Below are 19,374 nucleotides of genomic sequence, written 5' to 3' on the forward strand. Positions count from 1 at the left end.
TTTTTTGGGAATTCCAAAACCAGCACTGACCTAAATGTGTCCATTTTATTCCCAAATCTTAAAAAAAGTTGTTGGAATTCTGGAATATTATCACGGTTGGGAGCTCCAGGTGTCAATAATTATAATTACAATATATTAATATTAGTGATAAATAATTTATTTATTTTCATGCTGTTATTTCAATAATTTGATTAATTAATTTTAATAAAATGTTGCAATTATAATTGCCATTATGATTTTGATAATGATAAATATAATAATAATAGTAATAATAATAGTATAATAATAGTAATAATAATAGTAATAGTAATAATAATAATAATAATAATAATAATAATAATAATTCAGGGCATGGGATGAGTTCAGCTTTAAGATCCTTCCAGTCCAAACTTTTCCATGATTTTAGGGCAAGAAATCTTTTATCAATCCTCTTTTATTCCTCATATTTATTCTTACACTCTCATGGGATGGGAAAATGATTTTTTAAACTTCGCAGCAGCTTTTGGAGCAGAGTCAGGATTGAGCTCCCACTTTTCCTCTGCTGATTATTAAATTTATTTTGATGTTCCAGTGGAAATCTGAGATTTCCTGACTGATAAAATGCACATGGAAATCCAGAATCCAGGTGTTTGATTTCCCTGCAGCTGCACTCATTAAAAAGTGCTTCTGCCTTAATTAACAGGGTGTAATAAATAAAATAAAATGCAATTTCCAGGCCACAGTATTTATTAAACAGCCAGAGGAGAAAGCAGAGCTCTGATTCCCAACCCAAGGAAAATCCAACATTTTTTATTCACCCCAATAAAGACTCAGACAGCAAAACCCCTTAAATTTGACTTTTTATTTCATTGCAGAAGAAAATCCAACGTAGGCCTCATTACGTTATGCATCTTTAATTATAAAAATAAGCAAAGAAAATAACTTGCCTCTCTCTCCTGGCTATGATATGTTTCAAATAACCTTTGTATGAACACACGGAGCTTTACAAACGTCATGGAACAATAAATAAGGACATATACCAGATATGCTCACTGTTTATTCCAGTACTCAGAAAAAAAAAACGAACAAAAAAAAACCCAAAAAACCCCCCCCAAACTCTCTCCCTTTTCCCTTTCCTAGGTCTCTTTAAATTATAAATACAAATAAATGCAAATTGATAATGGCACAAAAACGTCTAAAGTGCAAACAAATCACGAGACTCATGCAAACCCTCCCCGCCCCCGAGAGAAAATCCTTTAGTGAGGCTGAAAAAAATCAAAAATAAAGCAGAGGTGAAATTACTGGACTCGATCTTGGGGGTCACTCCCCATCCTGAGGGGTTTCTCACACCCAAATCCAAATTTTTCCATCGTTCCCAAGGGATGGGAAGAGCCCCCAAAAAATCCACTGTGCTGAGCAGGGAGAGCCCAGCTCTCCCAATTCCTCCCTGCTCCAGCACGGGGATAAAAACAACCTCAAAGCAGCTCAAAAATTGGGAATTTTGGTTTTTTTGGGATGTGGGGGAATTCCCAGGGGATGATTCCTGCAAACCCCACCGGGGGAATTTTCTTCCCGCTCCTCCTCCCACCCATTTTCAGGAGACAAAGTGGAAATCGCTGCTGGAAAAGGGAAAATGTCATCATGGCACCCCAAAAATCACACTGGGATTGGGATGTGCAAGGATCCTCCCCAACCCCAAATCTGCTTTAGGCAGAGCTGCGGAGGAATTGGGATTTTCCAAGAGGAAAATCCTGCCCAGGTGTCCTTGGGAAGCTCTGGGAGCTTTGGGATCCCCCAGGCAGGGTTTGAGCCCTGCCCCGAGCCAGGGACAGACTTTGTGACCAAAAATGTCACTTTTTGAGACCAAAAATGTCACTTTTGTGACCAAAAATTTCACTTTTATGACCAAAAATGTCGCTGTTGTGACCAAAAATGTCACTTTTGTGACCAAAAATGTCACTTTTGTGACCAAAAATATCACTTTACGACCCATTCCCAAATAAAAGCAGGGCCTGGATGCACAAACCCCAGGGAATTCCCCTGGTTCCCAGGGATGCATCCCCTGGGATCAATTCCTAAACACAATCCCAATTTTAGGGTCGGAATATTCCAGAAATTTTTGGTTTTCAACCTCTCAGAACTTCTTTGTGTCGGTCTCTCCATCCCTGCCTGATTCAGGAAGGAACAATTTTCCACCTTCCTTGTCCTGGATGGCTCTGTTCAGAGAATCCCCCCCAAAAAAATTCCCAAATTCTGACCCTCCAACGATGTCAGTAGATTTTTTTTGGTTTTTTTTTTGCTGCTTCCAATTCTCTGCCAGCAATTTTGGGCTACATTTTGTGAAGACAGTGACATCTGAAACGCTGCCACTGCATCTGGTTTTGATATTTTAGCAGCAAGCTCTGGTTTAAAGGCTTTGTGGTTTTCCAAACAACACAAAAAAATTAAAAAAAAAAAATTAAAAAAAAATTAAAAGTTCTATTGCTTCGGGTTTCCACAAGGAAAAGAGATCCGTGTGCCCAGCTCTCCTGCTGGAGAATAAATGATGGATTTTCCCAGAAATCCTGAGGGGATTTCTGCCCTGTGAGATTCCCAAAATTCCCAAATTCCCAAATTCCCAGCAGCTCTGCCTTGGTTCTAAGTGCATCTCCTGGCAGCCCTGTGGGGACAGACAGGGTTGGCCAGATTGAATTTGGGTTTTTTATAGATTTTTCCTCAATTTTAGCCATTCCTGGCCCTGAGATTCACATCCTAAACCTTTCCCCTCTTCCTCTCTGAAAAGGCCACGGAGTGGAACGTGAACTCTTGACTACGACAGAGGTGCTGCCTCCAGGAAAAATAAAATAATAATAATAATAATAATAAAGAAAGAGCTGACTTACAAAACTTAGTTTAGGCAATAAAGTCATTCTGTTCTGCTCCTCAGAAGCAGAGTCTGGTGGAGTTTATGTACAGTACAGACAGATTTTAGCACTATTTATACCACAGTTAGAGCAAGGCCTTTAATACTCTAATCTTAAGAGAGGCTTTGTTTCTGTTAGGCTTCGTTTAAAGCTTCAGGCAGTTAAATACAGTACAGAGATGTGAGCTTGGGAATACAGCACAGGGTTATGGGACCTCCTGAGCAGCTCCAGCCACAGCCTGGCACCTTTTTTCCGTGGTGGAACACGTCCTCCTCCTCCTCCTGGTTTTGGGTTTTGTGTTTTGTGTTTTGTGGAGGGGTCTGAACTCGTTGCGCCAGATCCTGGCGGCTAAAACCACCCAGCCGAGTTTGTTAATCCCGACTTCAACGTGTTCACAGCGCTCTGCTGGAAGGGTTGGGAGTGAGGGTGGCACTGCAGGGCCAGGAGTGTGACATCCACGCTCGTCTGTGGCCAGCACAGGGTCATGGCGTGAATCCCACGGGGATTTTAGGACGTGCAGGAGTTTTTAGTGCATCTTTTGCCACCTGCAGGGGAGGTGTCAGCACAACAATTTGGGACAAAACTCAGCCTCCAAACATCAAGAATTTGGTGCCTGAAGGCCTGACCACTGTAGGGTACAACTTAAGACTAAGATTTTTGGGGATAACACAATTTTTTTTGGCGGGGAAAAGAAGAGACAGAGCCGCTCGGCCGGCGGGAAAGCCGCGACACCCAACACAGGAACAGAAAACACCAACCAACAAAACGAGCCCTAAGGAGCTAAACCCAGCTCCTGGGGTGGGGTTTAAAATACCTACAACTCCATTGCTTTGGGTGCAGCACTCTCCTGGAGCAGCTCGGGTCAGGCGCGTTCGGAGGAGCCGCGCTTGGCCGCGCTCTCCCCTCGCAGGTTCCTGAGCAGCAGCTTCAGCTTCTGCCCCTCCGGGATCCTCCTGCGCAGGAATTCGGATCGGGGGTGGCCCTGGGCGCAGTGGTCGCTCTGCAGGAGGTGGAACAGGCTGGCCATGTTGGGGCCCAGCTTCTCCATCAGGCTCTCCTTGATGGTGCTCACCGTGGCGTCGTCGCACTCCAGCAGGCTGCGCACCAGTTTGGTGTAATAGCTGTGGGACAGGGATCAGCACAGAGTCACCAGCCAGAAATGGGATTTTTAACTCATTCAGAGAGTGTTGGGTGTAATAACTGTGGGACAGGGATCAGCACAGAGTCACCAGCCAGAATTGGGAATTTTAACTAATTCAGAGAGTGTTTGGTGTAATGGCTGGGGGACAGGGATGTGGTTAGCACAGAGTCACCAGCTAGAATTGGGATTTTTAACTAATTCAGAGAGTGTTTGGTGTAATAGCTGTGGGACAGGGATCAGCACAGAGTCACCAGCCAGAACTGGGATTTTTAACTCATTCAGAGTGTTTGATGTAATAGCTGTGGGACAGGGACATGGTTAGAACAGTCACCAGTCAGAATTGGGATTTTTAACTCATTCAGAGAGTGTTTGCTGTAATACCTGGGGGAGAGGGACCTGGTTAGCACAGTCACCAGCTAGAATTGGGATTTTTAACTAATTCAGAGAGTGTCTGGTGTCATAGCTGTGGGAGAGGGACACAGAGTCACCCCCCACCCAGAATTGGTATTTTTAACTCATTCAGAGAGTGTTGGGTGTCATACCTGGGGGACAGGGACATGGTTAGTACAGCCACCAGCTAGAACTGAGATTTTTAACTCATCTGGACTGTGTTGGGTGCAATACCTGGAGCACAGAGTCACCAGCCAGAATTGGGATTTTTTAACTCATCCTGAGAGTGTTTGGTGTAATTTCTGCAGCTCACGGACCCCATTAGCCCATGGTGTCACCACCCAGAATTGGGATTTTTAACTCATCCAAAGAGTGTTTGCTGTTATACCTGGGGGACAGGGATCAGCACAGAGTCACCAGCCAGAATTGGGATTTTTAAATAATTCAGAGAGTGTTTGGTGTAATAGCTGTGGGACAGGAATGTGGTTAGCACAGTCACCACTCAGCCAGAATTGAGATTTTTAACTCGTTCAGAGAGTATTTTGTGTAATAGCTGTGGGACAGGAATGTGGTTAGCACAGTCACCACTCAGCCAGAATTGAGATTTTTAACTCGTTCAGAGAGTATTTTGTGTAATAGCTGTGGGACAGGAATGTGGTTAGCACAGAGTCACCAGCCAGAATTGAGATTTTTAACTCATCCAGATTGTGTTGGGTGCAATACCTGGAGCACAGAGTCACCAGCCAGAAATGGGATTTTTAACTAATTCAGAGAGTGTTTCCTGTAATACCTGGGACACAGGGATCAGCACAGAGTCACCAGCCAGAACTGGGAATTTTAACTAATTCAGAGAGTGTTTGGTGTAATACCTGGAGGACAGGGACGTGGTTAGCACAGTCACCAGCCAGAATTGGGATTTTTTAACTCATCCAGAGAGTGTTTGCTGTAATACCTGGGGGACAGGGATCAGCACAGAGTCACCACCCAGAATTGGGATTTTTAACTCATTCAGAGAGTGTTGGGTGTAATAGCTGGGGGACAGGGATGTGGTTAGCACAGAGTCACCACCCACCCAGAATTGGGATTTTTAACTCATCCAGAGTGTGTTTGGTGTCATACCTGGGGGACAGGGACATGGTTAGCACAGAGTCACCACCCAGAACTGAGATTTTTAACTCATCCAGATTGTGTCGGGTGCAATACCTGGAGCACAGAGTCACCACCCAGAATTGGGATTTTTAACTCATCTAAAGAGTGTTTGCTGTTAAACCTGGGGGACAGGGATCAGCACAGAGTCACCAGCCAGAATTGGGAATTTTTAACTCATTCAGAGAGTGTTTGGTGTAATAGCTGGAGCACAGGGATGTGGTTAGTACAGAGTCACCACCCACCTAGAATTGGGATTTTTAACTAATTCAGAGTGTTTCCTGTAATACCTGGGGGACATGATTAGCACAGTCACCACCCAGAATTAAAATTTTTAACTCATCCAGAGAGTGTTTGGTGTCATACCTGGGGGACAGGGATGTGGTTAGCACAGTCACCAGCCAGAATTGGGATTTTTAACTAATTCAGAAAGTGTTTGGTGTAACAGCTGTGGGACAGGGACGTGGTTAGCACAGTCACCAGCTAGAATTGGGATTTTTTTAACTCATCCAGAGAGTGTTTGGTGTAATTTCTGCAGCTCAGGGACTTCATTAGCCCATGGTGTTACCACCCAGAATTGGGATTTTTAATTCATCCAAAGAGTGTTTGCTGCTATACCTGGGGGACAGGGATCAGCACAGAGTCACCAGCCAGAATTGGGATTTTTAACTCATTCAGAGAGTGTTGGGTGTCATACCTGGGGGACAGGGACATGGTTAGTACAGTCACCAGCTAGAACTGAGATTTTTAACTCATCTGGATTGTGTTGGGTGCAATACCTGGAGCACAGAGTCACCAGCCAGAATTGGGATTTTTAAACTCATCCTGAGAGTGTTTGGTGTAATTTCTGCAGCTCACGGACCCCATTAACCCATGGTGTCACCACCCAGAATTGGGATTTTTAACTCATCCAAAGAGTGTTTGCTGTTATACCTGGGGGACAGGGATCAGCACAGAGTCACCAGCCAGAATTGGGATTTTAACTAATTCAGAGAGTGTTTGCTGTAATACCTGGGGGACAGGGACATGGTTAGCACAGTCACCACCCAGAATTAAAATTTTTTGACTCATCCAGAGAGTGTTTGGTGCAATACCTAGGGGACAGGAACGTGATCAGCACAGAGTCACCACTCAGGTGACAAAACTGCGAGAATCATTATTTTTAACTTATCCAGAGCATGTTTGGAATTGATTTCTGATGGTGTTGTCATGGAATTTTAAAGGTTTTTTTAAAGGGAAAAGCCTCCCCAGGTCAAGTCCAACCGTGTTGTCACTGCACCCTGCCCCTGGCACAGGGAATTGCCAAAATTCTGATTTAATGTCCCCAAAGCAGCAGCTGCCCCAGCTGTGGGAAGTGAGGAAATGAGCACAGCGGGTTTGGAGCGATCCTGGGGGGTCAGGAAGGTGACAAACAAGGAGCTGAGAGATGCAGAAATGGGTTAAAGGGTGTGAGTTGTGAGTTACTCTCTGCTGAGTTCCTCCAGCCTTGGCAAGGAAAGGAATTGTTGTTGGCAGCGCCAGATCCTGCCGGGAGCGGGCTGGGCTGGGCTCAGTGCGGGGCCAGCGCTGATCCACCCTGGGCACCATCCCCTCCTGGCCCTTGTGTCCCCTCCTGTCCTCTCCTGTCCCCTCCTGTCCCTTGTGTCCCCTCCTGGCCTCTCCTGTCCCCTCCTGTCCCTTGTGTCCCCTCCTGGCCTCTCCTGTCCCCTCCTGTCCCCTCCTGTCCCCTCCTGGCCTCTCCTGTCCCTTGTGTCCCCTTGTCCCCTCCTGGCCCTTGTGTCCCCTCCTGGCCCCTCCTGTCCCCTCCTGGCCCTTGTGTCCTTCTTGTCCCTCCTGTCCCCTTGAGTCCTTCGTGTCCCTTGTGTCCCCTCCTGTCCCCCTTGTCTCACTTGTCCCTCATGTCCCTCCAGTCCCTTGTGTCCCTCTTGTCCCTCCTGTCCCTTGTGTTCCCTCCTTGCCCTCCTGTCCCTCTTGTCCCCCTTGTCCACTTGTGTCCCTCCTGTCCCCTCCTGTTCCTTGTGTCCCTCTTTTCCCTCCTGTCCCCTCCTCTCCCCTCCTGTCCCTCCTGTCCTCCATGTCCCCCTTGTCCCCCATGTCCCTCGTGTCAATCTTGCCCCTTCTCTCCCTCCTGTACCTTGTGTCCCTCCTGTCCCTCCTGTCCCCACCTGTCCCTTGTGTCCCTCTTGTCCTTCCTGTCCTTCTTGTCCCTCCTGTCCCTCTTGTCCCTTTCCCTGCACAGACTTAACAAGGACCAGAGGGAGAATCCCTCAGTCCAAGCCTGGCAGATCCCTGGATTCCCTCAGGACAGATCCTTGGGACACACAATCCATTGGCACTTCCATTCCCTTGGTCCCTCGTGTCCCTCGTGTCCCTCCTGTCCCCTCCTGTCTCCTCCTGTCCCTTGTGTCCCCTCCTGCCCCTTTCCCCGGAGCCCTCACAAGGACCAGAGGGAGAATCCCCCAGCCCAGCCCAGGCAGATCCCTGGATCCCCTCAGGACCCACACTCCACTCTCACCTCCACGCACAAACCCCAAATCAGGTTTTTTTCCCTGCCTCCTCTCCAGCTGCACCTCCCCTTCCAGCAGCCCTGGGCACAAATTCCCGGTGCAAGGAGCACTCAGGAAGCGGTGCTGCTCTGAATTCCCAGCCCTGCTGAGAATTCCTCCGAGGAAAACTCTTCCACAGCCCCAGAGCAGGGCAGGGAGAGCACCTGGCACCTCCCTGCACCAGGGAGCGCCTTCCCAGGGAGACAAAGTTGGGAAAAGCAGCAGCAGTCCCACATTTGCTGGGATTTCTGCCTGGAAGGACCTCAGGGAACTTATTTTAAGCACTTTAAGGTCACGGTGACATTTTTCCACAGGAGCAGAGAGGAGAACGAGCTGCAGGTGGAGGAGGGGAAGGAAGAGGGAAATGAGAGTTCCCATTCCAAGCCCTTTCCCAACTCTCAGCCCTGGCCTTTGGAGCAGCCAGGGGAGGTCGGGTGAGGTCAAAGCTGGGGCTGCACAAAAGGATCAAGCTCTGGCTCGCTGTGAGCCTGGCTCAGCAGGGCTGGGAGTGAGGTCTAAAGTGGAGATGAGCAAAGCTGAGCCAGCCACACACCTGGCTTAAATCAGGGCTGGACACCAAGCCCATCTCTTCCACACTAAGACATTTCTGCAGAGCCTGAGCTGGGCTGTGAGCTGAGCTTTTCCTCCCCTGACCCACACATCCAGCTTAAATCAGGGCTGGACACCGAGCCCATCCAGCCCTGTCTCTTCCACACTCAGGCACTGCAGAGCTGAGCTGGGCATTGAGCTGAGCTTTTCCTCCCCTGAGCCACACACCCCGCTTAAATCAGAGCTGGACACTGAGCCCATCTCTTCCACACTCAGACACTTGTGCAGAGCCTGTCTGAGCTGGGCTGTGAGCTGAGCCTGAGCCACACACCCCGCTTAAATCAGAGCTGGACACTGAGCCCATCCCTTCCACACTCAGACACTTCTGCAGAGCCTGTCTGAGCTGGGCTGTGAGCTGAGCTTTTCCTCCCCTGCCGCTCCAGCGCTGAGATTAAATCACAGGAAGATGCAATGACCTTTAACTACTTCCCCTGGGCGGCCGGGCCAAGTGGCACATTCTGATCCTGCTGGGCCAGGGCTGGGAAAGCAGGATGCTCCGGGAGCCCTCGGAGCTGGGAAATCCTGCTGCTTTTGTTCCTCAACGTGTCACAATATCCTCCGGGCTGGGGAGGAGCTCCCTCCTCCTCCTCCTCGGGAGAGGCTCCAGGGTTTGGTGCTCTCAGGAGCATCCCAGCCCTGCCCGGTGTCCCCAGGTCCCCCTCCAAGGGCTGCTGAGATCCACGATGCATCACTTTAACCTGGGCTCCTCTCCCAGCCCTCCACAAAAAAATCCTCTTCCAAATTTGCTTGGGGGAAAGACACACAAGTTTCATTTTTACTCCCCCCTCCTCCAGTATAATTTTGCTTTCCCGATTTTGCCTTCCCAATTTTGCCTTCCCAGTTTTTCCTTCCCAACTTTTCCTTCCCAATTTTTCCTTCCTATTTTGCCTTCTCAGTTTTGCCTTCCCAAATTTGCCTTCTCAGTTTTGCCTTCCCAATTTTTCCTTCCCAATTTTCCTTCCCAATTTTGCTTTCCCAATTTTGCCTTCTCAATTTTTCCTTCTCAATTTTTCCTTCCCAATTTTGCCATTTTTTTCTAGATAGACAAGAAAAAAATTTCTCCATCTGCAACAGAGTTTTCTGTAATAGGAAATGGATTTCCATGATCCTTGTGGGTCCCTTCCAGCTCTGGTTATTCTGGGATTCTCTGGATATTTTTTTTTGCTGGTTGATGCAGCATTAAATGCATTTATCACCTGTGCAGCTGTGCTGGGATGGGTTTGGGATGCTCCTGGATGCAGCCAGAGGAGCTGAGGCGTTCAGGCCCCACGACCCAGTGCTCTGCTTGCACTCCAATCCCGGAGTTATTTACTCCATCTGCTCCAGAAAGTTCCCTTTCATCCCAGTCACAAGACTCAGCACTGATTGTTCCAGGATTTGCAGGAAGAAATCGCTGTCCCTGCAGCGTGACTGCAGCAGCTCCTGACCCTCCCTGTGTCCCTTGTCCTTGGAGGGCAGTGCTGTGCCCAGGGAAGGTGCCAGGCAGGACAGGGACACTGTGACATCCCTGTCCCTGCAGGAACAGGGGACAGCCCCAAACCGGAGCGGGGACAGCCCCAGGGTGTCCCCAGAATGAGGAATTGGGTCAGGCTCAGGTGTGCCGGGTCCTTCAGCTCGTCCTGGTTTTGTGGTGACTTGGAGGACAAGGATCCACTCTCCAGGTGAGAATGGGAAGGGGATGGTGGCAGCCTGGAGCAGGGAATGAGGGGCAGTGGAGGGAGAAGGAGAGGCTGGGACAGGGGAAGGTGTCCCTGTCCTGGCAGAGGTGGGATGGGATGGGATGGGATCAATGGGATGGGATGCCCCTCTCATTCCTGCCTCTACTATTCCCATTTCTGATATTCCAAGGAATTTTCCATTCCAATATTCCAAGGAAATTCCCATTCTGATATTCCAAGGAATTTCCCATTCCCGATATTCCAAGGAAATTCTCATTTCCAATATTCCAATGAAATTCCTATCCCATATCCCATGCACCGGTTGGAGAACTGGTTTGGGAGCTTCCCCTCTCAATCCTCTACAATTCCCATTTCTGATATTCCAAGAAAATTCTTATTTCCATTATTCCAGTGAAATTCCCATCCCATATCCCACGCACCGGTTGGAGAACTGGTTTGGGAGCTGCCCCTCTCACTCCTCTACAATTCCCATTTCCCATATTCCAAGGAATTTCCCATCCCTATATTCCAATGAAATTCCAATTCCCCACGCACCGGTTGGAGAACTGGTTTGGGAGCTGCCCCTCAATCCTCTACAATTCCCATTTCTGATATTCCAAGGAATTCCCCATTCTGTTATTCCAAGAAATTCCAGTTTCCCATATTCTAAGGAATTTCCCATCTCAATATTCCAGTGAAATTCCCAATACCCCACGCACCGGTTGGAGAACTGGTTTGGGAGCTGCCCCTCTCACTCCTCTACAATTCCCATTCCTGTTATTCCAAGGAATTCCCATTTCTGTTATTCCAAGGCATTCCCCATCCCAGTATTCCAGTGAAATTCCCAAAACCCCACGCACCGGTTGGAGAACTGGTTTGGGAGCTGCCCCTCTAAATCCTCTACAATTCCCATCTCCCATATTCCAAGGAAATTCCCATTTCTGATATTCCAAGGAATTCCCCATTCTGTTATTCCAAGGAAATTCTCATTTCCAATATTCCAGTGTAATTCCCATCCCAAAACCCCACGCACCAGTTGGAAAACTGATTTGGGAGCTGCCTCTCAATCCTCTACAATTCCAATTTCTGATATTCCAAGGAATTCCCATTTCTGATATTCCAAGGAATTCCCCATTCTGTTATTCCAAGAAATTCCAGTTTCCCATATTCTAAGGAATTTCCCATCTCAATATTCCAGTGAAATTCCCAATACCCCACGCACCGGTTGGAGAACTGGTTTGGGAGCTGCCCCTCTCACTCCTCTACAATTCCCATTCCTGTTATTCCAAGGAATTCCCATTTCTGTTATTCCAAGGCATTCCCCATCCCAGTATTCCAGTGAAATTCCCAAAACCCCACGCACCGGTTGGAGAACTGGTTTGGGAGCTGCCCCTCTAAATCCTCTACAATTCCCATCTCCCATATTCCAAGGAAATTCCCATTTCTGATATTCCAAGGCATTCCCCATCTCAATATTCCAGTGAGATTCCCAAAACCCCACGCACCGGTTGGAGAGCTGGTGTGTGAGCTGCCTCTCCATCCTCTACAATTCCCATTTCTGATATTCCAAGGAATTCCCCATTCTGTTATTCCAAGGAAATTCTCATTCCCAGTATTCCAGAGAAATTCCCAGTACCCCACGCACCGGTTGGAGAACTGGTTGGGGAGCTGCCCCTCTCACTCCTCTACAATTCCCATTCCTGTTATTCCAAGGCATTCCCATTCCTGTTATTCCAAGGCATTCCCCATCCCAATATTCCAGAGAGATTCCCAAACCCCACGCACCGGTTGGAGAACTGGTTGGGGAGCTGCACCACCTCGGTGATGGCCTCGGGGTTGCGGCGGGCGATGCCGCACATGTCCAGCTTGCTGTAGCACTCCTCCTGCACCTCGGAGATCATCCTCTGGAACGTGGAGCACCTGCGGATGGCCAGGAACACCTTGGACGTGACCCCGTTGGCGATGCACTTGAGGCTCTCCTTGACAAACGCTTTTCCCTGCACAGGGAAGGAAAAAAACCCTCAGATGTGCTGGAAGCAGCAGAGTTTTGCACCATTTAATTTGTGTTTTGTCTTCATTTTATTCTGTCTTCACTAAAATCAGGATTGAAAACATGAAGGAGATGAATTTTCTCGTGTTCAGGCTTGGTTGTTTATTAAATTTTATCTGAAGTACAGAGAGTTCAGCAGCTAAAAGTGAGCAAAGTGGAGCTGGTTACAAGGACTTTGAAATCCAAACAGCCCATAAAGAACCAACACCTCTATTATTGATACTTCTGACCCAAAAACCAAAGTGCTGTGACCCTCAGTGCAGCACTGACTGTTCAACCAGAAATCAGGAAGAAGAAAGATGAACAACAAAAGTGACATCATCCAAAATCTCCATCTCATCCCATACCTATCACTATATTATAAAAATCTCGAATTCCAAACCCTTCACCAATCACACACTTCTATTTAACTACACACCCATGATTTTAACTCCATCACTCCAATTTTGGAAACTTTCTCCAAGGCCCCAGCTCACAAGCAGAGTTCTCCAGGGGGTCAGTGCCACAAAGCACAGAAAGCTCAAAAATCCCAAATTTCTGGGATCCAGCAGGAACCCTGAAGCCTGGGAGTTCTGAACTTTCTGTGCTGTCAGGCACTGATCCTCAGAGGAGCACTTTTGACTTGAGGCCATGGAGAAAGCTTCCAAAATTTGGGTGGTGGAGTTGGGATCACTGGTGTGCAGTTGGAATAGAAGTGTGTGATTTCACAGGGGGAAGGGTTTGGAATTTGGGGTTCTGGAATGTAGTGATGGCTGTGGGAAAAGATGGAGGTTTTGGGGCGTTCTTCCTTCTTGTTCCTTCTTCTTCTTGATTTTAGGTAGTTTCTGGTTGGATGGAAAGTTCCACACTGCAGGTCACAGGTGTTTGGTCATTGGGTCAAAAGTATAAATAATATAAATGTTGATTTTTAATTGAATAGTTAGGCCTTAAAAGACCCTGTAAGGAGCAAGATCCAGCTCCGATCTGTCATTTTTAGCTGTGGCACTCGCTGTAACTTAGATAAGAATTAATAAACAAAAATCCATCTCTCGTGCTTCTATAATTCTATAATTCCAGGATTCTGAAATTCCAGGTTTCCATAATTCTATAATTCTATAATTCTGTAATTCATTCTATAATTCTATAATTCTATAATACTATAATTCTATAATTAATTCCAGGATTCTATCATTCCAGGATTCTGTAATTCCGGGATTCTGTAATCCCAGGATTCTCAAATTCCAGGATTCTACAATTCCAGGATTCTATTATTCTATAATTCTATAATTCCATGATTCTATAATTCCGGGATTCTGTAATTCCAGGATTCTTTAATTCTATCATTCCTGGGAGCAGGAGCACAGGGAACTGTGTGAATTTTGGAAGGAAAGCACAGAGGAAAAGCGATTTTGGCAGCGCACAGCCCTCCAATATTATCCCATTTATTCCCCCTCCGTATTCCCAGACCCAAACACTTCCAGGCCAAAGCCCAGCCCTGTGCCAGGTCACACAGGCAGCAGATTTATTTTGTTCAAAGAACATTTCTATTTCTTCCTGGAGAGGAAACCTTGCTCCCCGCCCCACTGAACCCTCCGTGCCAAGTCCTCACACGGAGCAGGGAGCGGTGGAAAAAGAGCCCTGGGAGCCAAAAATGGGAGCTGAGAGCAGCAGGAAGGGCTGCAGGGAGGGGAGGGTTAATCCTGCCCAAAGCTCGGCTTAAATTAAGGCAGGCATTGAGCGAAGCTCTTAGCACGTGCTTGTCGGGGGCATGAAAAGGCGGCTCCCATTTATTGGCCGGGTTTTATTCTTGGTCTGGTTTGATTCTAGGCCGGGTTTTATCAATTCTCATCCAGATTTTACTCTTGGCCGGGTTTTATTCATTCTCGGCCGGGTTTTATTCATTCTCGGCTGGGTTTTATTCATTTTCGGCTGGGTTTTATTCTAGGTCGGGTTTTATTCTAGGTCGGGTTTTATTCATTCTTGTTCGGGTTTTATTCATTTTTGGCCGGGTTTTATTCATTCTCAGCCGGGTTTTATTCTAGGTCAAGTTTGATTCATTCTCAGCCGGGTTTAATTCATTCTTTACCGGGTTTGATTCATGCTCAACCGAGTTTTGTTAATTCTCAGTCAGGTTTGATTCTCAGCCAGGTTTTATTCTAGGTCGGGTTTTATTCATTCTCGGCTGGGTTTGACCCCTGGTCGGGTTTTATTAATTCTAGGTCGGGTTTTATTCATTCTCGGCCGTGTTTTATTCATTTTCAGCTGGGCTTTATTAATTCTCAGCCGGGTTTTATTCATTCTAGACCGGGTTTGATTCATTCTCAGCCGAGTTTTTTCATTTTAGGCTGGGTTTTATTCATTCTCAGCTGTGTTTTATTCACTCTCAGCCAGGTCTGATCCCTGTCCGGGTTTATTCCCGTCCCCTTCCCGCCCGGGCTGTACCTGAGTGTCGAATTTGGCGGCGCTGTAGAGGAAGGATTTGCAGATGTCGTACATCCCGTCCGTGTCGCACGTGGAGTTCTCCAGGCAGGCGAAGGCTCCGCAGCCAACCTGGAGGGCGCTGTTCAGGCAGCGAACGACCTCGGCTGTGGAGAGAGGCATGGGAGTGTCAGCACGGGGAAATCCATCCCAAACTGCAGCTGGATTTATCCCAAACTGGAGCCAAATCCATTCCAAACTGCAGCCAAATCCATCCCAGCTGCAGGTGAATTCATCCCAACCCACAGTCAAATCCATCCCAAACTGCAACGGAATTTATCCCAAACTGCAGCCAAATTCATCCCAACTGCAGCCGAATCCACCTCAATCCACAGCCACATCCATCTCAACTGCAGCCGAGTTCATCCCAACCTACAGCTGAATCCATACCAGTCCACAGTCAAATCCATCCCAAACTGCAGCTGAATTTATCCCAAACTGCAGCCAAACCCACCCCAACTGCAGCCAAATCCACACCAACTGCAGCCAAATCCATCCCAACTGCAGCTGAATTTATCTCAGCTGCAGCTGAATCCATCCAAACTGCAGCCAAATTCATCCCAATCCACAGTCAAATCCATCCCAATCCACCACCAAATTCATCCCAACCTGCAGCTGAATCCATCCCAACTGCAGCCAAATTCATCCCAACTGCAGCTGAATTTATCCCAACCTGCAGTCAAGTTCATCCCAACCTAAAGCCAAATTCGACCCAACTGCAGCTGAATTTATCCCAATCCACAATCAAATCCATCCCAATTCACCGCCAAACCCGTCCCAACAGCCAAACCCATCCCAGCCTGCAGCCAAATCCTGCTCTGCCACCAGGTGAGGCAGGCACGGCTCAAACCCTCTCTGAGGCTCCAAAATCTGCCATGGAGCCAGACTGGGAGAGCTCTGCCTAAAAAATAAAAACTCCAGGGACACCCCAGAGCCCCTTCTGGTGCTGAAAATTGGATTGTAAAAAAGCGGGAGAGCGGTTTTTTGATATGCAGGGTGATGGAAGAGCGGGGAATGGTTTTGAGCTAAAAGAGGAGAGATTTAGGGCAGATATTAGGGAGGAATTCCTTACTTGGAGGGCAGTGAGGCCCTGGTACAGGGTGCCCAGAGAGGCTGTGGGTTCTCATCCTTGGAAGTGTCCAAGGCCAGCTTGGAGCACCCTGGGATGGTGGAAGGGGATGGACTCTAAAGTCCCTTCCAACCCAAACCATTCCAGGATTATAAAATTCCAGGATTCTATAATTCCAGGATCCTATAATTCCAGGATTCTGCAATTCCAGGATTCTGCAATTCTATCATTCTATAGTTCCATGATTCTGTAATTCCATGATTCTATAATTCCAAGATTCTATAATTCCACAATTCTATAATTCCATCATTCTATAATCCTATAATTCCAGGATTCTATAATTCTATCATTCTGTAATTCTATCATTCTATAATTCCACAATTCTGTAATTCCAGGATTCTACAACTCCAGCATTCTATAATTCTATGATTCTATAATTCTATGACTCCACAATTCCAGAATTCTATAATTCTATTATTCTATAATTCCAGGATTCTACAATCCCAGAAATCTATAATTCTATAATCCTATAATTCCAGGATTCTATAATTCTATCATTCTATAATTCTATCATTCTATCATTCTATAATTCCACGATTCTGTAATTCCAGGATTCTACAATTCCAGTATTATGTAATTCTATGATTCTATAATCCCAGGATTCTACAATTCCAGAATTCTATAACTCTATCTTCCTATAATTCCATGATTCTATAATTCCATGATTCTATAATTCCATGATTCTCCAATTCCAGAATTCTATAATTCCATGATTCTCTAATTGCAGAATTCTATAATTCCATGATTCTACAATAACCAGCGCCCCGAGGAACAGAAATTCCAGCCACCAAACCCCTCGAGGGTCACACACGGATTAAGGAGGCAGCACCTCACAGTCCTTGCTCAGATGGAGACCCAAACATCCACCCCACCCCAATCCTCACTTCAGGCATTCCCAACTTTATCCCAAATCCCCCTAAAGAAGGAGCAGGATGGGGATGGGCCCCTGGAAAGCTCCGAGGTATCTTCCTTGGTTTTTGTCCAAGCAGCACCCGGCTCACAAAACCACTCCAAAAATAAGATTGAAATGCCAACAAGTTGGCAGGAAATCGCACTTATTGGGAGTATTTGTGCTTTTCTGAATTACCTAGAAAGAAGATTTTAGCTCGGGAGGGAATTCTCAGCACTCACAACAAGAACTCGATCCAGCAGCTAAACCTGCCCGGGGAGTTTGCAGGCGGAGCCAAAAAAGATAATTTTTTTTTTTGCTAAAGATTCGGGAGGGGAAGGGAAATTTGGGCAGGGAAATGTCAGGTAATGGAGCTCCGGAGTCTGAACACGAGCGTGTCCTTGTCATCCCCGAGCACATCCAGGGCATTTTAACAATGAATCAGCAGAATTGCCACATGATTGCCCTGAAATGAGCCGGGATTAACCTTTCTGGCTGAGCCGAACATCTGTCCCCTCCCGCGCCCGGGCGAGGCACGTCCATCGCCTCTGCAGCTCGGGTTACCAGAAATTCTTGGGGAAAAAAAATTGAGAAACCAGGGTGTCCCATCCAGCCCTGAGGTGTGGGAAAAGTGAGGCTTTACCGGGACAGAACACGCCTTATTAAACCTGGCTCGTGTGCTAAAGAGAATTCTTTACAAGCAGGATTTTCCCCCGGAAAAAAAAAAAATTAAAAAGAGAAATGACATTAAAAAAAAAAAAATTCCCCCAATTCACCCCTCGTCGCTCCGCGCTCTTGCTGACGTGCCTGAAGGGAGGAATATTTGGTAATTCATCCCCTCCCCGGTTCATAACCTCCCGCAGCACGAGCCAGCCCCATAATTAGCTTTCCACAGGTTCCAATTAGAACTTCGCTCGCAGCAGACTCCGGGTGCGCCGAGCCCGGATTGTTTTAGGCACGGTGCGAGAGGGAGACCCCACGTTCCTATAGCAACCAAACACAAAAGCAAAAATCGAGCGAGCACCCCCCGCTCCAACGCTGCAGAGCCTTGCGGAGCTAAAATAAATCAGCTGTTAATGAGCCCCGAATTAGGGCTCCGGTATCTTTGCAGTACAGTAGGAGGAAGATTTTTTAATTCCCATTGTTCCGCACAATGTCTCCAAGTTATCTGAGCAGCAAAGTCCAGACATCCAGCAAAATTTTTTTTTTTTTTTCTCTCTCCATTGTGAAAGCGAGTTTGTTAAATGTCACCGATGTATTTTTACGGTGGCAGCTGAGCGATAGCGATGGGATTGTGAGACAATTTCTAGGTTACTGCGACTCTTCAGAGCGGCCCCTCTTTGAACAGACAGATGTTCACAGAACAATGGGGCAGTCCCAGCGCCGCGGATTCCATCAACTTCCTAAAAAGCAAGGAATTTAACACCGGGGACAGGGATACATGCAAGCAGGAAAATAAAAAAAAAAATGATGAAAAGTGCACGGAACTCATTGAGGAGCCGGGGGAGGAGGAGGAGGGGAGAGCCTGGATCGCATCCTCGCAGCGCTGCCCCGGCTCCGGCAGGAGATTCCTGCACCAGCAGCTCCTGCCAGCCCTGAAAGGAACATTTGTGCTGCCTGCCGGGAAGTTTAGAAGGAAAGGAAAAAAAAAATAAATGGAAAAGAAGAAGAAAAACCAGCAGCAGAGAAATGTGAGACAGTTGAAGACATCGGGGAGAGCTCCGAGCCCTGCTCGGCGTTACCTGAGTTCTGCGCTGCCACCCGCGCTTTCCTGGGGCTCACAGAATCATTCTGCTCAGCTTCGTAGGATGCGGACGCACTGATCAGCAGCAGCAGGAGAAAACCAGACTTTAGGAGCATTCTCTGACAAGTTTCCGCTAAGTGTGGGGTTGGGTTTTTTTTTTTTTTGGGTGGTTTGATTTTTTTTTTTTTTTTTTTTTTTGGGATGTGTGCGCCTCTCCTCTTGCACTCGGGTTAGAGCGAAGATGTGGAGCTGGATACGCGCTCGCAGGAGGGAGGGATGGAAGGAAGGAGGGAGGAGGATCCTGGAGAGCCCGGGGATGAGCGCAGGGATGTGCGGAGGATCCGGGTGGCCCCTCTGGCTCCTGCTCGCTGGGGGACCGGGAGCTGCGAGGATTTTATAGCCGCCCTTATCGGTCCCCCCCGGGCTGCGGAGCCAATCGGCGGCGCTGGGCAGAGCCAGGGGAGGACTGGACTCATTCAAGCCCCACAAAAACTGCAACTTCACAGGAAGAATATTTTTCCAGCCCATTAAAAGTACCTGCCAAAGAACAATGAGCGAAAAGTTCATCCTCGGAGGAGCGGTGGGAAAGGGGAAGGGGGAGGGGGAGAGGTTTCCTATGGGTCGTGGAGCTCGAGGAAATGACAGCGCCGCCCTAAAGCGCCCCCACCCCAAAAGAAAATCACCTGCCCTTAAGGAAAAGCTGTTCCCATCCGGCCGGGAGGGATCCCGGGGT

General features: G+C 47.6%; 1 protein-coding gene across 1 annotated transcript; it reads right to left on the reverse strand.

Annotated features, from left to right (window-relative positions):
• Positions 1-826: 826 nt before the first annotated feature.
• On the reverse strand, positions 827-19,133 carry STC1 (stanniocalcin 1). The gene is made up of 4 exons (XM_033081437.2): positions 18,640-19,133; positions 14,844-14,986; positions 12,158-12,369; positions 827-4,003 (listed from the first exon to the last, which is right to left on the reverse strand). The coding sequence occupies exons 1-4, from the start codon at positions 18,755-18,757 to the stop codon at positions 3,745-3,747; spliced, it is 732 nt and encodes a 243-aa protein (XP_032937328.1). The 5' UTR covers positions 18,758-19,133; the 3' UTR covers positions 827-3,744.
• Positions 19,134-19,374: the final 241 nt, after the last annotated feature.

This window comes from Catharus ustulatus, chromosome 27, assembly GCF_009819885.2.
Source record: "Catharus ustulatus isolate bCatUst1 chromosome 27, bCatUst1.pri.v2, whole genome shotgun sequence".
NCBI classification, from domain to species: domain Eukaryota; kingdom Metazoa; phylum Chordata; class Aves; order Passeriformes; family Turdidae; genus Catharus; species Catharus ustulatus.